At 39.0% G+C, this 19,786-nt stretch overlaps 1 protein-coding gene across 1 annotated transcript in view; it reads left to right on the top strand.

Moving 5' to 3' along the window:
- The window catches only part of BCAT1 (branched chain amino acid transaminase 1), a 61,994-nt gene extending 42,891 nt beyond the window's left edge, over window positions 1-19,103 (top strand). The window contains exons 8-11 of the mRNA XM_027680818.1: window positions 3,933-4,018; window positions 6,246-6,386; window positions 7,507-7,581; window positions 11,754-19,103. Of these exons, the coding sequence (XP_027536619.1) occupies window positions 3,933-4,018; window positions 6,246-6,386; window positions 7,507-7,581; window positions 11,754-11,795 (344 nt within the window). The 3' untranslated portion in view covers window positions 11,796-19,103. The remainder of the gene's footprint in view (window positions 1-3,932; window positions 4,019-6,245; window positions 6,387-7,506; window positions 7,582-11,753) is intronic.
- The last annotated feature ends 683 nt before the right edge of the window (window positions 19,104-19,786 follow it).

Genomic DNA, 19,786 nt, shown 5'->3' with positions numbered 1-19,786 from the left:
TGACTAAACATGACCTTTTATCCTGGGTGGCAGGAGGAGCCTGAAAAAACGTTTTATTTGTAACATCAAGGAGAGAGTAGGGGGGAACCACTCAGTTTTTGGTAAAATAATATGACATGCTCTATGCAGTTATTGTATTCCCACTGCTGCTCTGGCAGAGGCTTAGAATATGACCATACCTGGATATCTGCTGTTGCATAAATACAGGAGTGTGACATTTTATTCATCAAATCCTATTTACAGTTTATGTTCACTAAGCGAAAAACCTGTTTGCCCTACAGTCCCTTCCACCTGCCTCTTCAGAGCACGGAACTATCCCAAGAAACTGTTGACACTGAAACTCATTTCCTGCAACAATGTCAGTTCTTCTGCCTAAAATATAGGCTTGGCTTTATGGAAAACCTCAAAATTCAAGTGTATGTCCAACATGAAGATGGCTAGCTATGAAATCTGTGTGCACTTTTGAAAAATTCAGTTTCTTCAGGTGATTTGGGACCATTTGGGCTCCACTTCTAGCTTTAACGTAAAGACATTGTTAATAGCTTTCAGGCATTGCTTAATATTTTAGTGCTGCTATTAAAATGGTGATTAATAGTACCCAATTCAAAATTTCATAAATTAAAAAACAGATATGTGAAAAGATTCTCTGAAAGAGGTAAAATTTAAGGTAAGTTTGCTTAGTGTTCTGTAGTCGGAAGGTTATTTGTGCTGCAGAAGTATCTTGTTCAAGTAGACTACAAAGACAATTAAGATTGTATCTTCTGCTCTAGCAGAAAGCCATAGCATGGAGGGAAGAGCAGCAAATTAGTGAGATGGCAGACGAAGGAAAGGAGGAGAAAGTAATTGAGGAAAGCAAATTGACAGAGACACAAAGACAGAGTGACTGCATGAGGGAAGGGTAGAAGAAAAGCCTGATGGGAAATAAGAAGAAAGTAAGGTCCAGAACAAACTGGGAGAGGAAGTCAGCTGTTAATAATAGTGAAAAAAGGGTTTCCTGGACTCTTCTTGACCCTGAAGTTCACTTGGAATTTGTTATCATTTTGGTAAAATATATTTAGGTGAATTTTTCAGCGTAGTCGTAGTGTGACTAGTACTGAAGGCACCTCATGTTTGCAATCTTATCTGCTATATGTTCATAAATACAGGTGTGTAAAAAAAATTGAAGGTGTATAATATGCAAGACCTCATTTAAAAAATCCCTTTAAAACACTCTGATAGAATTCCATTGTTATAGCAAGCCTGTACTGTGCCTGGTTTAATGAGGCACTGGGCTGATGGTGCTACTTCTGCAACAATGTAACAATAACAGGAGAAGAGAAACCCTGACATTTTCCTTCAAGTGCCTTTTCCCCCCTTTCTGTGACTACACATTTTAAGGCTTCCAGTCCATCAAAATAACTCAGAAGGCAAATGGAGTCTGTGAGCTCACAGCCTGGTTTCTGGGAGATGGACAAACTGATGTCATATGGAGCCTGGTTTGGCATCAATTCACAGGGAGGATGAGCTTTTGGCATGCCATGTTGGATAATGTTATCATCTCTGCCGGGTACCAGGGGAGCAGATGTTCCCTGGGTGGCCCCAGGCTGGTAGTTATCATATGTACACTTGACAAAATTCTACAGAGCAGGCTGCTTGAAACATTTTGAGACTTCCATGTCCTGTCTACTCAGTGCTGTTTGGCGGCTGGTTTGGCCTGGCACCTTTTCAGACTAGCTCAAATCAATTAATATATGTTATTGAGCTTAAACAGGTCCTGGACAAGATCTGTGGCAACATCACCACAGAGAAGAGTGGTGACAATCTTTGGTATCAAAGTCCACAGTATTTGAAGTTTTCTATTAAAGAAAGGAGTGCATATGTATGTGACTGTGTCACAAATGCAGGACATGAGGTTTTCAGTGTTCAGAATCAAGTGAACCCTGTGGCTCATGGAAAGTTTTAAAGCCCTCTTCTTTTGAGAGTTGTGCCAGAATTAGGGCCAGACACACATCATAATTAGGAGTGATGCTGTACAGACTTTTAAGAAAGGAAAGCTGCTATTCTTGACTGTATGAGAAAGAAGAGATCACTGCTGTGCTTAGGAGTCTGGATAGGTTAGGGAATGGCACTATGGGTTAGTCAAACCAGAACAGAACATATAGCCTGTTCTAGGGCAGCTTTTCTATACATTTTGGCATGGCAGTTCACATCTATTACTTATGTGTGTATGGATCCTCATAAAAGGAACAGGGAAGCATAGACAAGAAAAATTTCCAGTCCAAATGAATAAATCCAGGGCTGGCTGCATTAAAAAGTAATGGCTATTTCCTGAGAAAATGGAAAGTTGAGTAGCGGATTCAGTGACCAATTCCATTTAATTAACCTCCATTTCCCCTATCCCACCCCAGCCCCAATGACCCTCGTGCACAATGGGGAGAGCCCATGCTGTAGTCAATCTGGAGCTGTGTGTGCTCTGGTTGGCAGGCAGTGTTTGTACATGGAATTATCTGTTTGAGTGCTGAAAACAGAGTATTGAGCAGCTGAGCTCAACCTGCTCCCACAGTGCAAGGACAAACACCGTGTTTCTCTCTTCTACCCAGCTGCAACTTTTCACAGGACTTTTACAAATATTTTAAAGACAGCTTCTCCTTTGAGAGGGGTTCAAACAGGTCTGGATTTATTGATCTTCTTGTGGTCCAGGGAGATGGGGACATAATAAAATCATGAAGATACATATCTTTTCCTTTTATGTGACCTAGGTAAAAAATAAGCAAAAAGCTTAACGGTTTGTGGATTTTATGAGAAGGGTAGTTTCCTTATAAGATCAAGAAAGAAAGTGAATTATCATTGGAGAAAGAAAATGGTTAGAAAAAATATGAAGAGTATTACTGAAAGATTGTGGATGTCTTGATTTCTCAGTGCAAACTTGAAACTGTCTTAAAAATCTCTGTCTGAAAAAGAGTAAATGATCAGTGTTCTCTGATAATAGAAACCAGCAAATATTTTAAATGTTTATACTCCTTTCAAATATTGAAATGTTCAAATGTTAAACTCTGTTTACAATGAAAGAGAGAGTTCAAAATGAAAAAGAGTAACTCTCATCTGCTGCAAAGATCAGATGGAAGAACAAAGTCTACCTACAAACTTGTGTTGTAGCTCAAGTATTTACCAAGTGTGGATTACCATTTATCTGCCATTTCATTAGTTATGTTAGATGAATATTTTTCTAATGTTCTTTTTCAAAAGGAAACAAGAAGCACAAGCTAAAAAAACAAACTATTTGAAGAACTTGTTCTTGTTGTTGGAATTTCCTTAAGACTGCTCTAATTTGTAGAGAGAAAATTAGGAGGGGAAAAAGGATGCCTAACCTACTGCAAAAGATCATTAAGGAAGTCTCTCAAGGAGGGTTGGCAAGGTTTCCACTGCTTTACTGATTCAGTAGATGGATTTCAAAATTTTGATAAATGTTTCATGTTGCTGCCATGAAGGGGGTATACTAAATCCCATATTCCTAAATTAAGTAAAGCAGTTCAGGGAAAGTCATGATCTGCCCTGGGATTATTAGGTATGGCTTTCCCTCTGCTTCTCTCTTCAGACTTTGAAGACTGAACCATTAGATGGTTTCCAATAGTTATACAGTGCACTAAGGAATAAAACCTGCTATTAGGCATTAGCCATGTATATATGGATGTATGAAATCTGTTTTTTTCCCACCCACTGAAGTGTACTCAAAAGGTTCCAAACACTGAACAACTGTTTATTTGAATGGATTTTCTGTAATTTGTCTTCTTACTGAACTCTGATATAAACTGCATCTTACTGGGTACCACAGAATTATGGAATATACTGAATTTAAAGGGACCCACATGTTTAGTGTAGTATCAGTAAACACATTTTTCTGTTACTTTGGTTGTTTTTTAAACTAGTGTTTCTATTTCTTCTGTGTTTGACAGAAAATGAACTGGCAACCCCACCTTTAGATGGCATCATCCTTCCAGGAGTAACAAGGCAAAGCATTTTGGATCTGGCACGCAATTGGGTGAGTGTTTTGGCCTTGACAGTAATAGTTTCAAATACCTGTTATGATGTCAACAGAAATAAACATTTCTGGTGCTCAGTACCTTAAAGTTCAACTGGTCAGGTTAAATCATGGAATCATAGAACAGTATGGGTTCATAGAACCATAGAATGACCTGGGTTGAAAGGGACCTTAAAAGATCATCTTGTTCCACCCTCCTGCCGTGGGCAGGGACACCTTCCACTGGACCAGGTTGGTCAGAGCCCCATCCAACCTGGCCTTGGAAAGGACATTTAAAGGCACCTATTCCAACCTCCCCATAAGGGGTAGGGACATCTTCAACTAGATCAAATGGCTCAGAGTCATATCCAACCTGTCTGAAAACCTACATCCAAGGTCCCTCTGGATGGCATCCCTTCTCTTTGGCGTGACAACTGCGCCACAAAGCCTGGTGTTGCTGTCAAACTTGCTGAGGGTGCACTCAATCCCTTAACCTAAATGGGAACTAAGGGCATGCAAATTCATAGAATACCAACAACATCAGGATACCCACACCTGTCACACAGAACAATACCAATCTTGTAAAAGTAGCTGCGTGTAGTATTTAACATGAAAATTCTCATTAAATCCACTGGTACCAGCAACTTAAAGCAAGGAAACAAAGAATTACCATGCATGACCGTAGCTAGACTTCAGTCATCAGCACACTGTTTCTCTGCTTAGTTCTCATGCTTCCAGCCTTGTTTCCACTAACTAGCATGCAGCCTAGCTAGCCACAGCCTTGAAGTCATCTGTCTGCTTCCAGTTCCTGTTCTGTACTGTAGTCATCCAAGAACTTATTTGGACACTTGGGACTACCTCATATCTTGAAATGCAGCAATCTGTTCACTCTGCCTCTACAGTATTCAAAGGTTTTACTGTGTCTTGGGTAAAAATAAGGGCTGATCAAGCCCAGTATCCTGTCTCCTGGTTTTGGCCAGGCTTATGTTTAGGGTGGAACAGCAGGAATAAAGCAGGCATGTGTGATACTTTCTCCCTGGTATTAACTCAGCTTCCCACCATGTGTATCTGAAAGACTTCCAGAAATAGAGTTTACAGTTATACCACTTAAACTTAACTTGCACTGAGGAGTGCTGGGCATGTATTTCATGGTGTGCGTGTGCCCCTGATGAGCTGCCCTTAATTTTTATGTATCTTTATTTGGTATTGGTACTCCCCAAGTGCAGATATGCATGCACACTTGTCAGTCCCACCTCCCTTACAAGACAGACTGACATTTCCAGTTGACAGGGCTTTTTTTGTGAGATGTCAGATTCTCACCTTAGTCCTCTTAAATAATCTACTCTCACAAAGGCTGTTCTCTTCTTCCTGACATCCATTCCCTAACTTGTCTGAAATTCTGCTTACATGGTGTCCCTGCCTCTCTCTCTGCAAATACTGTCCTGTCCAGAGTTAATCATATTTTCTGCCATCATAAGCATTTCTGTTTCATATTAAAAAGCTTGCATATAAAAAAAGGGCTAAGATTTAGTTTGGTCTGATAGGACAGTAATGTCCCTATAAACCCATGAAATTAAATTTTCAAATTTTGATGTTTATTTTTTTCTTTTAAACACATCCCCTCCATCAATTGCAATGCATTCTTCAACACTTGTAGGAGGTAAAACACTGTTCAATGTGAATTGCTTTACTCATGCCTGCAGTACAGTTAATTTTTGTATGTAGCCACTGTGTGCAGGCTACAGAGTGAAATTTCACTAGGGATTAAAAAAATATATCACATCTAGTTGGCCTTGCAGGTGGAATTAACAGAATATATTTTGCTTAGGAATCAGTGATTCTGAGAGTGGGATGCAAAGGCTCTCTTGATATAATTGAGTAATTTTTGTACAAACTCAAGCGTGTTAGAGACCATGAGTAGTCAGATCCTGTGTCATATAACAAATGACAAATTCTTTGATGTTACTCCCTAGTGTGATACAAATATTCTGTACTAAAACAGAGGGAAGTGTCACTTAATCAGCAGCATTGTATCTGGCAAACCCCTGCCTTTGTTGAAGGTTGTTCTTTTGATTAAAATCTATCTTGTGTGATTTTGGAAGGTTTGAAAAGTTCACAAGATCAGAGCCAAAACCTGACTGATTGCCATTAGGCTGATAGTTCTATTAAAGATGTTTCAATGTGGAAAACAAAAATGCAAACATTTTTAAATTTTTTACAATTTTTATGGCGGATTCTTCCTGTGCAGGGAGAATTCAAAGTGTCTGAGCGATACATCACCATGAGTGATCTGACAGCTGCCTTGGAAGAAGACAGAGTAAAGGAGATGTTTGGTGCTGGAACAGCTTGCGTTGTATGTCCTATCTCTAAAATTTTATATAAGGGCAAGGTAAGAAAATATCTCTTTTTTCTTCCTTTCTTCTTTCTTCAGAATTTTATTATAATTAATTGCAGCTGAAGCAAAAAACAAGGGAGATAGAAAAGAAGTGCTGCCTGGAAAGATGAACAGTATTTCCCAAGTGAGTTACTGGTGTGTTGTCAGAAGGAGAACTTTCCCTCTTGTCTTCCAGGAATTTTGTAATAGTTAAAAACATAAAATTTCAATTCCATGGAAAATGAAAAAAAAGAACCAATTTCCACCCCCAAGGTTGTTTGCAAATACAGAAAAATACATTCTCCCATGTTTCTTTTATTGAACGGTTTTTTCCAAAGCTAAGGCACCTGGGAAAGGTAAGGAGAGGAAAGACTTTGACAGGGAACCTAATTTCTGGGCCACTGCTGTGTTTCCTTCTCAAGCTTATCTCTTCTTCACCCCTCATCTCAGCTCTGATGGAAGAGCTGTTTCAGGAGGGTGCACAGCTGCTTCCACCTACTATGGACATATGGGATATATGGACATATGGGTCTGCACAGGTGGAACTCCACAGACATTCAGGCTTTTCAGCTGACTTGATGCTATTTAGCCAGCACAAAGTTAGTTCAGAAGGTTGGGGTTTTGTGGTTGTGTATAGTGATGTGCTTTGTTCCATTAAATATGGTAACTAGAGTAATTGGCTGTTAGGGGATACTTCTTGAATTAATAAACTAGAATAAATGTGTTTGATATTATCTGATGCTAAGAGAATATCGGAGACATCAAGGTGCCAAGTGATAAGTTCTGTAAGTGTTGTATTTCTACACGATATATTTTGAAATGAAATACTGCATATAATGTTACTACTCTTGCCTATACAATACTCCCACTGTTTTGGATAGATCTTTTGGAAGGCTTAGATTAGCCTCTAAAAACAGTATAACAGTTCAATTAATCTAACTTTTCACTGCTTCAGCGTGCCCTCCTGTAAAAAAAAACATTTCAACAACCTTTACCTACTCGTAAAGAGGGCTAGACAGCATGATAAATAGTTATTAAAATTCTTAGCAACCATAAGGCATTCATATGTATGGTTATTATTTCATGTTACTCTCTTTTTCTCTCCCCCCTCTCCTGCTCCTTTATTCCATGTCAGCATTTGCACATTCCAACTATGGAGAATGGGCCTGAGTTAACAACTCGTTTCCTGAATAAGCTGAGTGATATCCAGGTAAAGTGTTTCCTCTTCTATAACCAGATAAAATAAAAGGTGAACATTTGAAAGCATTGGAAAATAACCTTTTTGGTAATGGTGCTATTGAAAGCATTTATAGACTGTTTGATTTGGTGTGATTATTCTATCAATATTCTTCTCTTTTCCTTGAGAAAATATAATAGGGATGAAGTGTAATGGAGTTTTTCCCTGTTCATCTTGGAAGCTGGATAAGAGTTGGAAGATATGACTGTTATCAGTGAAATTTAATACTGTTGTTATAGGTTCCTTTTTAAGGGGAAAAAATAGGATTATGAAGCATCTTAACCATGATCACAAATGAGTGCAGGCTAATCAGTAAATAGATGGGTGAAGCAGCAAACTCTCACTGGATGCAGACAACTGATCACTGTTTCTCTTTCTCAGCATCTTTCCAATCACACAGTCACTTCTTGTTCTTAAAACAGTTCCTTTCTCTTTGATTTGCTAAATATCACAGTCTATTTGGAATCTGTGCTTTATCTCCACGTCTGGCCATAGGAGCCAATACCATTTCAGGTAAAGTCAATGATCAACATGTGATGGCCCTTCTTATTTTAGTCGCCTATTTTCTCTCCCTTGTTTAGTGTAGTTTATGGTGCTCTTGAAGACCACCTACTTGTAGAAGTAGGTCTTGACAAGTTACAAGTCCCTTTATTTAAGATCCAATAGCAGATGCTTGGCAGTACTGTCAGGATTTCTTCAAATTAAGTCTTATGGTTTCCATTCCACATTCTTAGCTTTTGGCTCAAGATGCTAGATTTGCCATTAAAATTTTTAACTTCTTACCAGTAACCCTGTGATATGTGTCATTCTCCCTTGCCCAATAGATAGTGACTGGCTTAAGACAAATTTATCCAGCCTCCTCCCTGAGGTTTCCTCCGTTCCCTCCCTGATCACATGATCCCAGAATGGATCAGGCTGGAAGGGACCACAGTGGGTCATCCGGTCCAACCTCCCTGCTCAAGCAGGGCCATCCTAGAGGACATTGTACCGAATTGCATCCAGACAGTTCTTGTATTTCTCCAGTGAAGGAGACTCCACAACCTTTCTGGACAACCTATTCCAGTGCACAGTCACCTCCACAATAAAGAAGTTCTTCCTCATATTTGGGTGGAATTTTCTGGCATCAGTTTCTGCCCATTGCCTCTTGTCTCATCACTCTGGTTTTCCATCACCAACCAGGGCTCAGGAGGAGGCTGAAAAAGCGTAGATTGTTACTAAACATTATTTTTCTTTGACCTTTACAACTGTGCCTATGGACCTTTTTGCTTTCAACTGTGTACATACCCTGTGTTCGTTAGTTACATGCCAAGAGTAAATTCATTACTCCTGAACTATTATGCATATATTTACTTCTGAGTTTTTGTCCCAAGCCTTCCTTGGGCTCATATCCAAATGGAGCCCAGGATGTCATACAGAAAACAATGCTGCAACAGACAAAATGCAATATCTAATAGTCTTAAAATGTCAGGGGAGTTCTCAGGATCTTTGACCAAGATCTTTTATATTTTCTACCAAGAGGGCTAAAATAAAAGATTTCTTTGTGGTATCACCAGACTACTGTCATATGATTGGGACAGTTTGAGGCTGTTCTTCCAAAGAATTTTCAAATTCTGAAGAATAAATTTCAATGGAAATTACAGCCAAACACGGCTTTGGTCTCTGTGCTGTTGCCTGAACTAGGGCAATGTATCCATTTCATGTTGAACAACAGACATTTGTAAAAAAGTAAAAATTCTCAGCACCACCACTGTCCTGCATGTGAACCTCTGACCAGGAGATGCAGGGTTCTGTATCCAGTATTATTATACCAATTCCCTTGAGTACAATGCATGCTTTTTTAACGTTTTCATACTCTCTTCATTATTGTGTTTCCAAGTCTGTTTTCATGCTGCTTATTGTTCTTTCACAAGTCTACTGTGTTCAACAGGATATCTTTGGGTGTGAACAGCTGTTCAGTGGAACTAGAGCTGGAGTGACAAATTAGAAACTCATGGGCAGAACTGATTCCATTTCTCATGCCAGTTGAGAGAGACAGTAGTAGAACTGCAATACACATTTCCCTTCCCATTACTGAGTAGATATCGTGATCACTAAAGGTTGATAAAGACTTCAGATTAAATCAATTACATTGTAAAAAATAATGGTGTGTTTATGAATGAATAGTAAACTGTCTTCTATAACTGCTTGAGTTAGAAGATTTAGGGATGAGATCGTTTTCTCTGGGAATACACTCACTGAAATACCACTTGGATGTTTCTGTGGGTTTTCATCCATGCTTTGAGAATAAACAAGCTCTTGCTATACCCTTTAAAACATAGGTTAAGATGCAACTTGAAAGGGTTGATCAGAAAGTAAGATATGTTCATAATGCTACATGATAGAAAATATATTTAAACACTGCAATCAAGAGAGCAGTGAACAGATATTTAGTCAACCCCCTGTCTTTTTCAAAGTTGCACAATCTAAATGGATAGAGCACTGGAAAACAACCAAGAAAGGAGAATGAATGTGTTAATTTCTACAAAGCAAGACTTGGGTGTGGTGGGCAGCGTAAGAGGGATGGGATTGATAAGCCTGAAGTCACAAAGTCTTTGACAGAATTAGAAAAGGATGCTAAACCTGCTTTTATTTCTAGAATGAAAACATCTTGATTGTGGTATCACATTTCATTCCCTCTTTAGTTCTGGAAGCAGGTGCAAAATGTAGTCAAATGGCAAGCCAGACCAGTCCCTGCAACTTCTGGTCAGCTTCAGAGCATTACATGACACTACTACCTAAAACCAACAAAATTTACAAATAATCCCCTAGCCTCTGGTTTGGAGGAGGTGGGGATGCCACCTTTTCCCTGAGAGGCAGTGATAGGAAAGTCAAAGATATCTCTTTTTTCTGCCTTTGCCCCCAGCCTCAACAGAATTGCCTCACATGAAGTTAGTTTAGTGTTTTGTGGTTAAACTAACAATACATCTGCTTTGCCTTGGTTATAATTCCCAAGGCAACCACACGGACTACTGGGAATATAAGCTGAAAATCCTTTGAACAAGTAATTTGTGCAAGGTCCTGTGTAGCACCTGACCAGTGTTAATCAACCACATTGCAGACAGAAGAACAGGAGCAGCAGAATTAGTAATGAAAAGTAGATGTGACACGTATGAAGGTCATGTAGAGGCTTTACCTGCTGGATTAAAGAGTGGAACACAAGCACAGTGAACACCACTCCTTGGTGGATCTAGAAGTGTGTTTTTTCTGGCTCATCCTGATTTGGAGCTGTTGTCTTCTCCCTGTCCCTTTATCTCCTCTCCTGATGACGTAGAACCTGGACTGGAGGAATTCCTTTTATCCACTCTGGATAAATTATCATTAAGTTATCTCTTCAGCCTACATAAAGCTTTTAAAATCAATCTTTATTTCTTGTTTGAAAGTGTTTTTAAGCTCCCTGAACTTAGTACTATGAGGGAAAGGACTCCCAACTCACGTCTGCCTCTAGTGTGTCCACCACTGTTTTATTTACTTAGTTGAGCCCTGTGTGTGTTTTGGGGTCTCTCTGGAGCATTGTTTACAGGACTGGTGACAGAGCTTTAGAACCTGCAGCCAGCTTAGCAACTAGAAGCCATAGGTTGCCTTCGTTTCTGCCTGGTAATCCTGTTGGTTCTTGTACGGAAAGATGACTTGTTTTATTTTGGATTACAATTCTCTCTAATTGCACTCTCTGATATTTGTGATGGTTTTATTTCACATTCACTCAGAATGTTATAATAAAAAGCCACCTTGAAAATAAAAAGAAATTTAAAAAAGTGTTTGTTTATTGGAGCTTGAGCAGGGGCTTACTTAGGAGAGAATTAGTGAGCAGACCTCAGGGAATAACTGGATTAAACTGATGAAAGTTAAGCAGGGCTGTTCTGTATCATCTCTAGTGAGTATCAGTATTGCCCCTTCCTAGTCAACCTGCTGGAATATGGTTAAAGCTTCAAGCTACTTTTAGGCTGTGCTCAAATCAAAGACAAAAGTAAAGGCATAAGAAATAGTATAAACTACTATCAGAGCAGTGGATATGAATCTTTCTGAGGACAGACCTAAGAATTTGTTGTAACTGTACACACTGTTTCTTTTAACTTCTATTCTTAAACTCCATTTTTGCTTTGTTTCAGTATGGAAGAGAAGACAGCGATTGGGTGGTGCTGGTGTCATGAAGGTGGACGAGTTCAGACCCTCCAGACAGAACAGACACAAATAATGACAACTTCTGTAGCTGCCAGTGCGTAGCATAGTTTAAGTATCAATTTGCTCCCCAGGATGATTGTTTCCACAATCCGGCAAATGTGAACACAATCATTTTGATTTCTACTGTAATCTCGTTGGTAGAAGCCTGTCTTCTTGGTAGAGGTGCTAAATGTTAGCAATAGAACTTTCCTAATGGTTTTCTTAGTGCCTCCTTATGTACAGTCTGAAAACTTGTAAAATGCTCTTCAACTGCTCTTCAGTTTGGTTTGTTTAGCTGCCATCACCAGCAGAACACATCGTGTGACACGAGGACGTCGCCTGTTTGCTGCCCGCAGGGTTCTGTTGGCATTATCCTGCCTTTTGCTCTGTGTTTGGGAAACAAATACGTTTAGCCATATGCTCTTTCCCTTCATACTCTGCTTGTATGGGAGATTCCTGAGTTTGCATAGCCCTCTAGATCCCCTCATGCATACTCTGTGGAATAACTCTGTTCTTTGGGCCAAAACTCTCTGACTCAGTCTAGCCATCGATATGGTCCCTGCTGGCCTATTGCCTTTCCCTCCATGGGGATATGCAGTGGCTGCTCGGGCAGTGCATACCTCTCTAATAGTTGATTACATTCCTCCAGACATGATTTAAAGGGCATAGTCAGGCCCTGCTGAGGCAAAATTTCCCCTTTGTTAGGCCTAGTACAGAGCTGGGAGTTGTGGGTGCAGTGTTGCCTTCCAGCCGAACGTCTAGAAAATAAGATTAGACAACTGTGGCTGTGAAAATTCAACCACTCTTCACAGCAATCCAGACTTTGGATTAAGGAATTTCTTTCATCATCCAGTCACGTAATTTAGACCAGCAAAATGTTTTTCTTGTCCCCTTCACCTCTCACTGTGAAATGTATCCAGTCTCCATTGACATATGTGTACTGTAGGAGGGCCTTCCTATTAAGGAACAAGCAATGTTGTCAACAAGCAAATGTCTAGCACAAGAAGGAAAGAGCTTTCATTCAAAACCCTGGTGTCATTCTGTTTAAGCACATAATTCCCCATTTAACACTGCTCTCTCACATGCAGTCTCGATACTTTGGAAGCAATACAGAGCATGTAGCCCCCTAGTTAGGGAAATAACTTCTGCAAATGTTCACTAACAATCATTCTGTAATATTTATTAGCTTTCTCCTTTTGCACACAGCTTTGTTGAACAGCTTTAAGATCTGTCTTGCCAAAAAGGATCACCATGTTCTGTATCAATGTTCCAAAGTGCTACTTCAGTGTAAAACTGGTGGAACTTTATTGACACTTTATTGGAGTCCTATAAGAAGCAAAAGTGAAACGTTTCTTGTCCTAGTTTGCAGTAGAGATGCACCAGTATTAAGGGAAACATTTAGCACTTTATTTTTTTAAGACCCAACAGTATCTCTCCCACAATTTGTAAGTCCGTTGTAGTTACTGGTATTTGTTAACATAGTTAAAAGGCAAAATATAACTTATAATAGACCATCCATGCCTTATGCAACTGTTAAAGAATAGCCTTATGGCTTTCCTGTTCATTTTTGGTCTGGTTTTAAAGACAACCCTTCCTTAGCCATTTCTTTCTTTTGCTCCCTCAAATCATGACTTCTCCTATCTTTCACTGTGGTCCAATCTGATCTTTTAGTGAAGAACAGTTGAAGGTTCTCTCTGACACTGTAATCATTGTTAAAATTTGTTGAATAGTTTTTTCTTTAGACTACAACTGCAAGCACAAAATGGTGTTTCACTTACAGTAGCAATAGTGTTGTGTGACTGCATTTCTGACCATTTGAATCTGTACCGTGTGCTGGTCTTCGTTCAGTATCTTACTGTGTACTACAAGCTGCTGGTAGTCTTTCCTTTTTTTTTAATTACTTGGCTGGAAAAATTACATGGGGAATGTGTCAAGATGCAACATGGGGTAGGAATTTTGATCCAATGAGACCAGTATCGTAACTAAAGAGTGCCTTTAACTAGAGTGTGGCATGGAGCTCTCTACAAGATTATGTAATGAGAAACCACATGTGGCTTCCTTTTAACTGAACTATCTAATCTGTCCCTTATGTTCATCTTGGATTTAGCGGCAAAAGGAAAAGTTAAAATATCTATCTTCAGTGGTTGTACAATACTTTAACATCTCAAGATGAAGTTAGGGTTGACAGATACTCTACATCAAAAATCCCCATGAAGGCCTCAGTGTACCAGCAGTAATCTATTCAGTAGGCAGAATGAATAGTTAGAATAATTATTTTACTGCAGTGTAAACCTGAAAGTTGTATAAACCTCTTCTTAAACTCTTTGGAAGTAATTTAATGTGAAGAAACCAGGTGGTTTCATTTGTTGTGGTTTGCACTGCTTCCTGCACTTTCCTTCCACTGCACATTTTGAGCTGATGGAGACTTCAAAATTATGAGAATTGAAACTGGAATGACCCAAAGAAATGCATGGTCTTTTCTTGCAGGGAAGAAAAAAACATGTAGTGTGTGTATGTTAACTGTTGTCTTGAAGATCTTGGTTAATTGCTTTACTCTGGCTGTGTCAACTCAGAAGTTGTGCTTGTTTCCAAATGGCATCCAGGGGAATAGGTTCTAGATTTTAAAATGTAAAACCTAAATAAGGTAGCTGACAGCTCAGTATAGTACAGGAAATTCTTCTGGTGTTGCATGCTGTCCTACTCTGAATTCTGCCACTGCTTTTTTATCCCGTTAACCAAAGGAAAGAAATAATATGTGTAAGTAATAGAGAGTATTTGGTATTGCATTCTCCCTGGTTTTGCTTGTAAAATTTAGGAGGGAACTGTGGTATTCCCTGAGCTAATAATAGATTGTAAAAGAACATCTGCACATCTTTTCTCCATGTGCCCTATTTGTTTAATTGCAACAGATTTACATAGAAAGAGTATGGTACATCATAACTAGGCAATTATCCGTTCTTCATCACTTAGTTATGGTTCTGGTAATTGATCATTTAAGACATAAGATAGTCTAACATTAGGAGAATTTGAGACTGTTCAAAAAAGATCAACAAATTAATATTGTTGTGTGATATTTGCATAATTGGCTGCAATTATTTAATGTTTAATTGGGTTGATCAAATGAGATTCAGCCTTTCACATGCTTATGTTTTACAAACACTGGTACTTTAAAAGGATAATAATGAATTTTAATTTTCATATGTTCTTTCTTCTTCCCTTCATTCTTTTGATTATTATTTTCAGTATTGAGCATGTCCTTAATTTTGCATAAGAAAGAAGTCTGTCAAATAAGAGAATTTTCAGGAAACTGGCATTTCATATGAGCTGTTCTGGTGCCAAGAGTTATGGCTTCAGCAACTGGCATTACCTAACTAGATTCTTAACTGCAATGAGGGCAAATTCACTGAGAATTTACAGTGACAGGCCCAGGTGAGAATGCTAATAAAGGTTCCTAGACTAGATAATCTGTTCAGTCCATAGCAGTTCAAACGTTTTTTCTGGGATACAGAAGGGAAGTCTGGTAAGACAAAAGCAAGGTAGTGAGATGTCTCTGCTCAGCCATTGTTTACACCTGTTCAACTATCTCAAGCCAAAAAGCAGTTGTCCTCCACTCCTCCTCTTTGTACATAAACTCTTCTTTGGGTTTGCCAAATTCAACGTAGAGATATCATGCACTCTGTACACTTGTTTCATACTTATTTATCCTCAGGCATGAAGACTGTTAATTTGGAAAAATGCGATTTTTGAAATTAATTTGGAATGCAAGTTATTTGAAATGTTTGCCTAATACATGGTATTCCGAGGAGTTAGACAGAAAAACAGCTGGGACTGATTTCACAGCTGCCTAATTAGAGGAGGAACCCTCTTGAATTCAATGGCCTCTCCAGAACAATCTGTATAATCTCAGCAGATTTCATAGTGTGAGCTGTCTGTTGATAGTGCCTTGCTATGGAGTAGAATAAAAGAGGTGGTAGCACAGCCTGCCAGACCACGGCACGTTGCCTGTGCATGGGATCCACCCCGTGGGTGGTGAGTTTTCATGTTCTCATGTCGGGCTCGTATCCTGAGAGGTGGGCAGGTGTAAATGGTGGCTGAGCGTGTCCTGGGGTGGGCTCTTCCTTGCTGTCTTTCTCTCCCTTCCACGTGGACTTGCAGTCCCTTTTCCCCAATCTTCTGTCATCATGCCACTTAGTCTCATACCTAAAAGTGACCAACTGCATTCTTTTCCTTTTAGCAACAATGGCAGTTAAAAAAAAAAAAGAAAAAAAAGGCATTTTGTTCATATTCTGGCTGTTGAGGGATCAGAATTGTGCTTGATACATAATATCATATAATGCCTGAACAGACTGCTACTGACTTTGTGACCCTGGGCAAGTTATCTAACCTCTTTGTAAGTGTAGAGTAGTAGTACTACCAGTGATATTGCTTTTAACTCTAATCCAAACTTTTGCATAAAAAATTATTTTATTACAGATCAAATAAGCTTTCCAGACAAAGCAGTGAGAGAGATGCCGTGTAGAGTCCAGTATTTCAAGGATTACTTTAGAGTAGAGCCATTTTGATCATGGAGGAGAAAAATGTTATCTGAATTAGAAACACATTAAATATTTGCTGCATGAACCCATAAATGAGTGACAGCTGTAGTTCAGAACACAAAGTAGCATACAGATAGATCCTGACAAGAGAATCCACCTCAAACAGGGCTATCCTATTTAAAAATGATGCTTGAAGGAAAGACTATACCCCTCAGTGTAAAGTCATTAGCATGAGACTATTCTAGAGGTACACTTAGTCAAGTAGCACTGACAGAGACCTCTTTGTCAGTCTTGACCACAGATTTTCTGAACAGCAATTTGGAAGTGTGGAAGAACTGTGTTTTACCGTATTTTGTCACTATCCTCAAGATTTGGAAAAAAAATTCACAGGTCCTAAATCATTTAAGCAAAGTAACTTCTTAATAGGTATTTGTATTTTTAGCCATAAGAGCAGAAGAGAATACTGGCATTGCATTGGTGAAAAATACTTTTGTAGCAGTCCTCCTGTCCAGGCCTTGCTTTGAGCATGATGCTTTGTAGGAATTCCAGGATATTTTCCCTGACTGTGCAAAATCTGAGTGCCATTTACAGCACACTTGGCAAATATATCCCCAGCTCCATAAACAAGACGAGCTTGGTCGTTACCTTGAGGTAGAACAGTCAGGTTACATTAGGATTTAGCAGGTGAGGAACAATACTGAACTAGAACAGTCAAGCCTCAGATTTGGAATAAAGTTTTGGAATTACTAGCTCAGATAAAAATCTTATTAATCACACTAGCAAGGTTAACCACACCCAAGTATACTAAAAATAATGTTATTTATATTCACTAGTAATCACAGCATGGCCATATTCTCATCCCTCTCTCTGAACATGAATTTATACTGTTTGCTTGTCTTGAAAGTTGATTTGTTGTGTCTGATTTTTACCACAATCCTGAATTTTCATGCCATGCTTTAAAAAAAGACTCTTAAATTTCGTGTTCATAGAAAGATCTTAAGGAGGATTTAAGACCTTGATGTAGAATTTTTAAGTCTTTAAAATGCCTGCTGGGTAACGTTAAAATAGAAACAGAGAAGACAACTTTGTGGAAGTATTTAACTCCAGTGTTCCAAGTGGTTTTCCAACACTGGTCATTTTTGGTTTTTACCAAAGAGGTACACAGGGAATAATAGGTAAAATAAGTGTATTGCTTGTTTTTCTAAGCAAGAGTTGGGAAAGTTTCTTAAGAGCTGGTTCTCTTAGTAACACTGACTCTTCATAGTTTTTGATTGTCAGGCTTAGAGCAGTCATTTCAGGGTGAGATGCAGGAGCTCAGAAGCTATCTCAGGAGGTACTGTCGGGCAGAAACAGAATTTCTTTCATTTTATGATCAAAGTGATCGAGAGATGAACATGGAATCTTTGAAATTTTGCACCTTTTTATAAAAATTTTGCTTTCCATTTTAGAAATCTTATACAGTGTTGCTGAACTATTATCTTACACTATCATATCTCAGTACCTTATAGGAAGAACGCAAACATTCTTATTCTTTATGTAATAACCTTCTTTCTGTATGCCAAATTCCCTCTTCACTATGATTTGGTTGCCACTAAAATTGTGCCCACTTCAGGTGAAATAACAGGTTTTTTTCTCTGCTGCACCCTACTAGTGCACTCCTCTGGGGCTTTAGTAAATAGTAAGTGCTTGCAGCAAATGCCAGAGCAAAAGGTAAAGTGAAAAGTCTTCTGTTTCCAGAACAGGTGTGCCAGGAATGAGAGTAAAATAGTCAGTGAATACAGGAAGCCAGAAGAACATCATTACCATTCTTATTCAGTCCAGGAGACTACCCAGGTATAACAAAAATCTAGCAGGATAGTAGATGCTCTTACTCAGTTGCTTAAATACCTACATCTGTGCCTACATTTTCATAACTTGGGCCCTCATATCTTAACTGAAACCTCCAACACACTTTTATACGTAATAAAACAGTATAATATTAGGTCAAAACAAACACGTAATCCTCCAGATCATCTAACAGGTCAGTGGCCCATTCTCTTCCCATAATTTGTATTAATTTTCTAATTAATTGTTGACTAGAACTGCAAGTAGGAGACAAATGCATCATTAACACTATTTCATAGTCAAGGACGTTGACAAAGAGCAGATCTGTTCCCTCTGTCTCCAGGGAGAGGGCTTGGCCACTAAGTAGAGAGGGACAGAATGAAAATAGTCCTTTGCCATAATGGAGACCAGTAAGAGTTTTTTCTGAAGCTATCTACAAACAATTTCTGTCGAGGCAGAAATTTGGAAAGACAGATGTCCTGATCTACTTGACCTTTGGGGCATTTAGAAGGGTGCAGTAGTAGTTATCGAAATTGTAGCCTATAAGCAGTGGGAAATTAGCAACTTACAGAGGGAGAAGTAAACACCTCTGAAGGGTCTCTGTTTTCTCCAATGTGAAAAGTTAACTGGGTATTTTACAAGGATCTGAAGCATATAAAAGCAGTAAAGGACAGATGTGTGAAAAAGTACTGGGTAAACTAAAGGAAACTCTACCTCATTCTTCTCTAAAGGTTTTGTAGAAGCACAATTAAGCGCTCCTAATGGCATTGTTACGTACCGACCATCTGGCATGAAAGAAGCACTATATTTGTATGTCTATAAATCCTGTAATAACTGTATTTTGCTGGCAGTAGAAACAGTCTATACCATTTGCAGTTTTCCTCGTCAAATCTGTAATTATGCAATGTTTCTGTCTCCAATAAAGGAATATAATGGGCACCTGTTTGTGACATGTTATGAAATCATCGCTGTTGACAACAGCTAAGCATTATTATCCCATAGATGGGAGCATCTATGAAACACATGCTTGAAGGCTGGATTAAAAGAAAAAAAGAGTTTCTGAATGAAGTGGGGCATGTAAGAACAGCAAAGCAAGACTCAAGTGGCAGACATGCACCTACCCTGCCAAGCCTGGAGGCTGAGCCAGTTGTCTCACTTACAGTAATATGCTGGACAAATTAAGCAGCAAAACCACCTACCTGCTAACCATGTTGTCAAGAAGCAGTTTTTAATATGGTAGGACTGTGTTTCTGTGATTGAATACAGCTCCCATTCTAAGGGTTTGGGGGAGATGAACTCAGGGGAGAGAAGAACACCAGAAAACAGCTTTATAGTTTGAGCACTTACTTTACAGCGCAATTTTAAACAGTCATTACTCTAAAATATGTCAACCAATGGGAAGCCCTTTGAAGATGGAAAGCACTGAAAAGTGAGTGTCATTAAAATCTTGACATTTGCCATGTGTGGTGGTTGTATTTACCAAAAAACTTGACTGCTTTTCAGTGCAGGCAATACTATGATTAAAGGTAGTACTGATCCATGCTGTGGTAAAGTAAACATCAGGGTACATTTTCCACCTGGTTTGGTTCTCAGTGACCAGGAAAGCTGGCATGGATACAGCA

This window comes from Neopelma chrysocephalum, unplaced genomic scaffold, assembly GCF_003984885.1.
Source record: "Neopelma chrysocephalum unplaced genomic scaffold, ASM398488v2 Primary Assembly neopelma1_59, whole genome shotgun sequence".
In the NCBI taxonomy this organism is placed as follows: Eukaryota; Metazoa; Chordata; class Aves; order Passeriformes; family Pipridae; genus Neopelma; species Neopelma chrysocephalum.
This window is presented reverse-complemented; position numbering and strand designations above follow the sequence as displayed.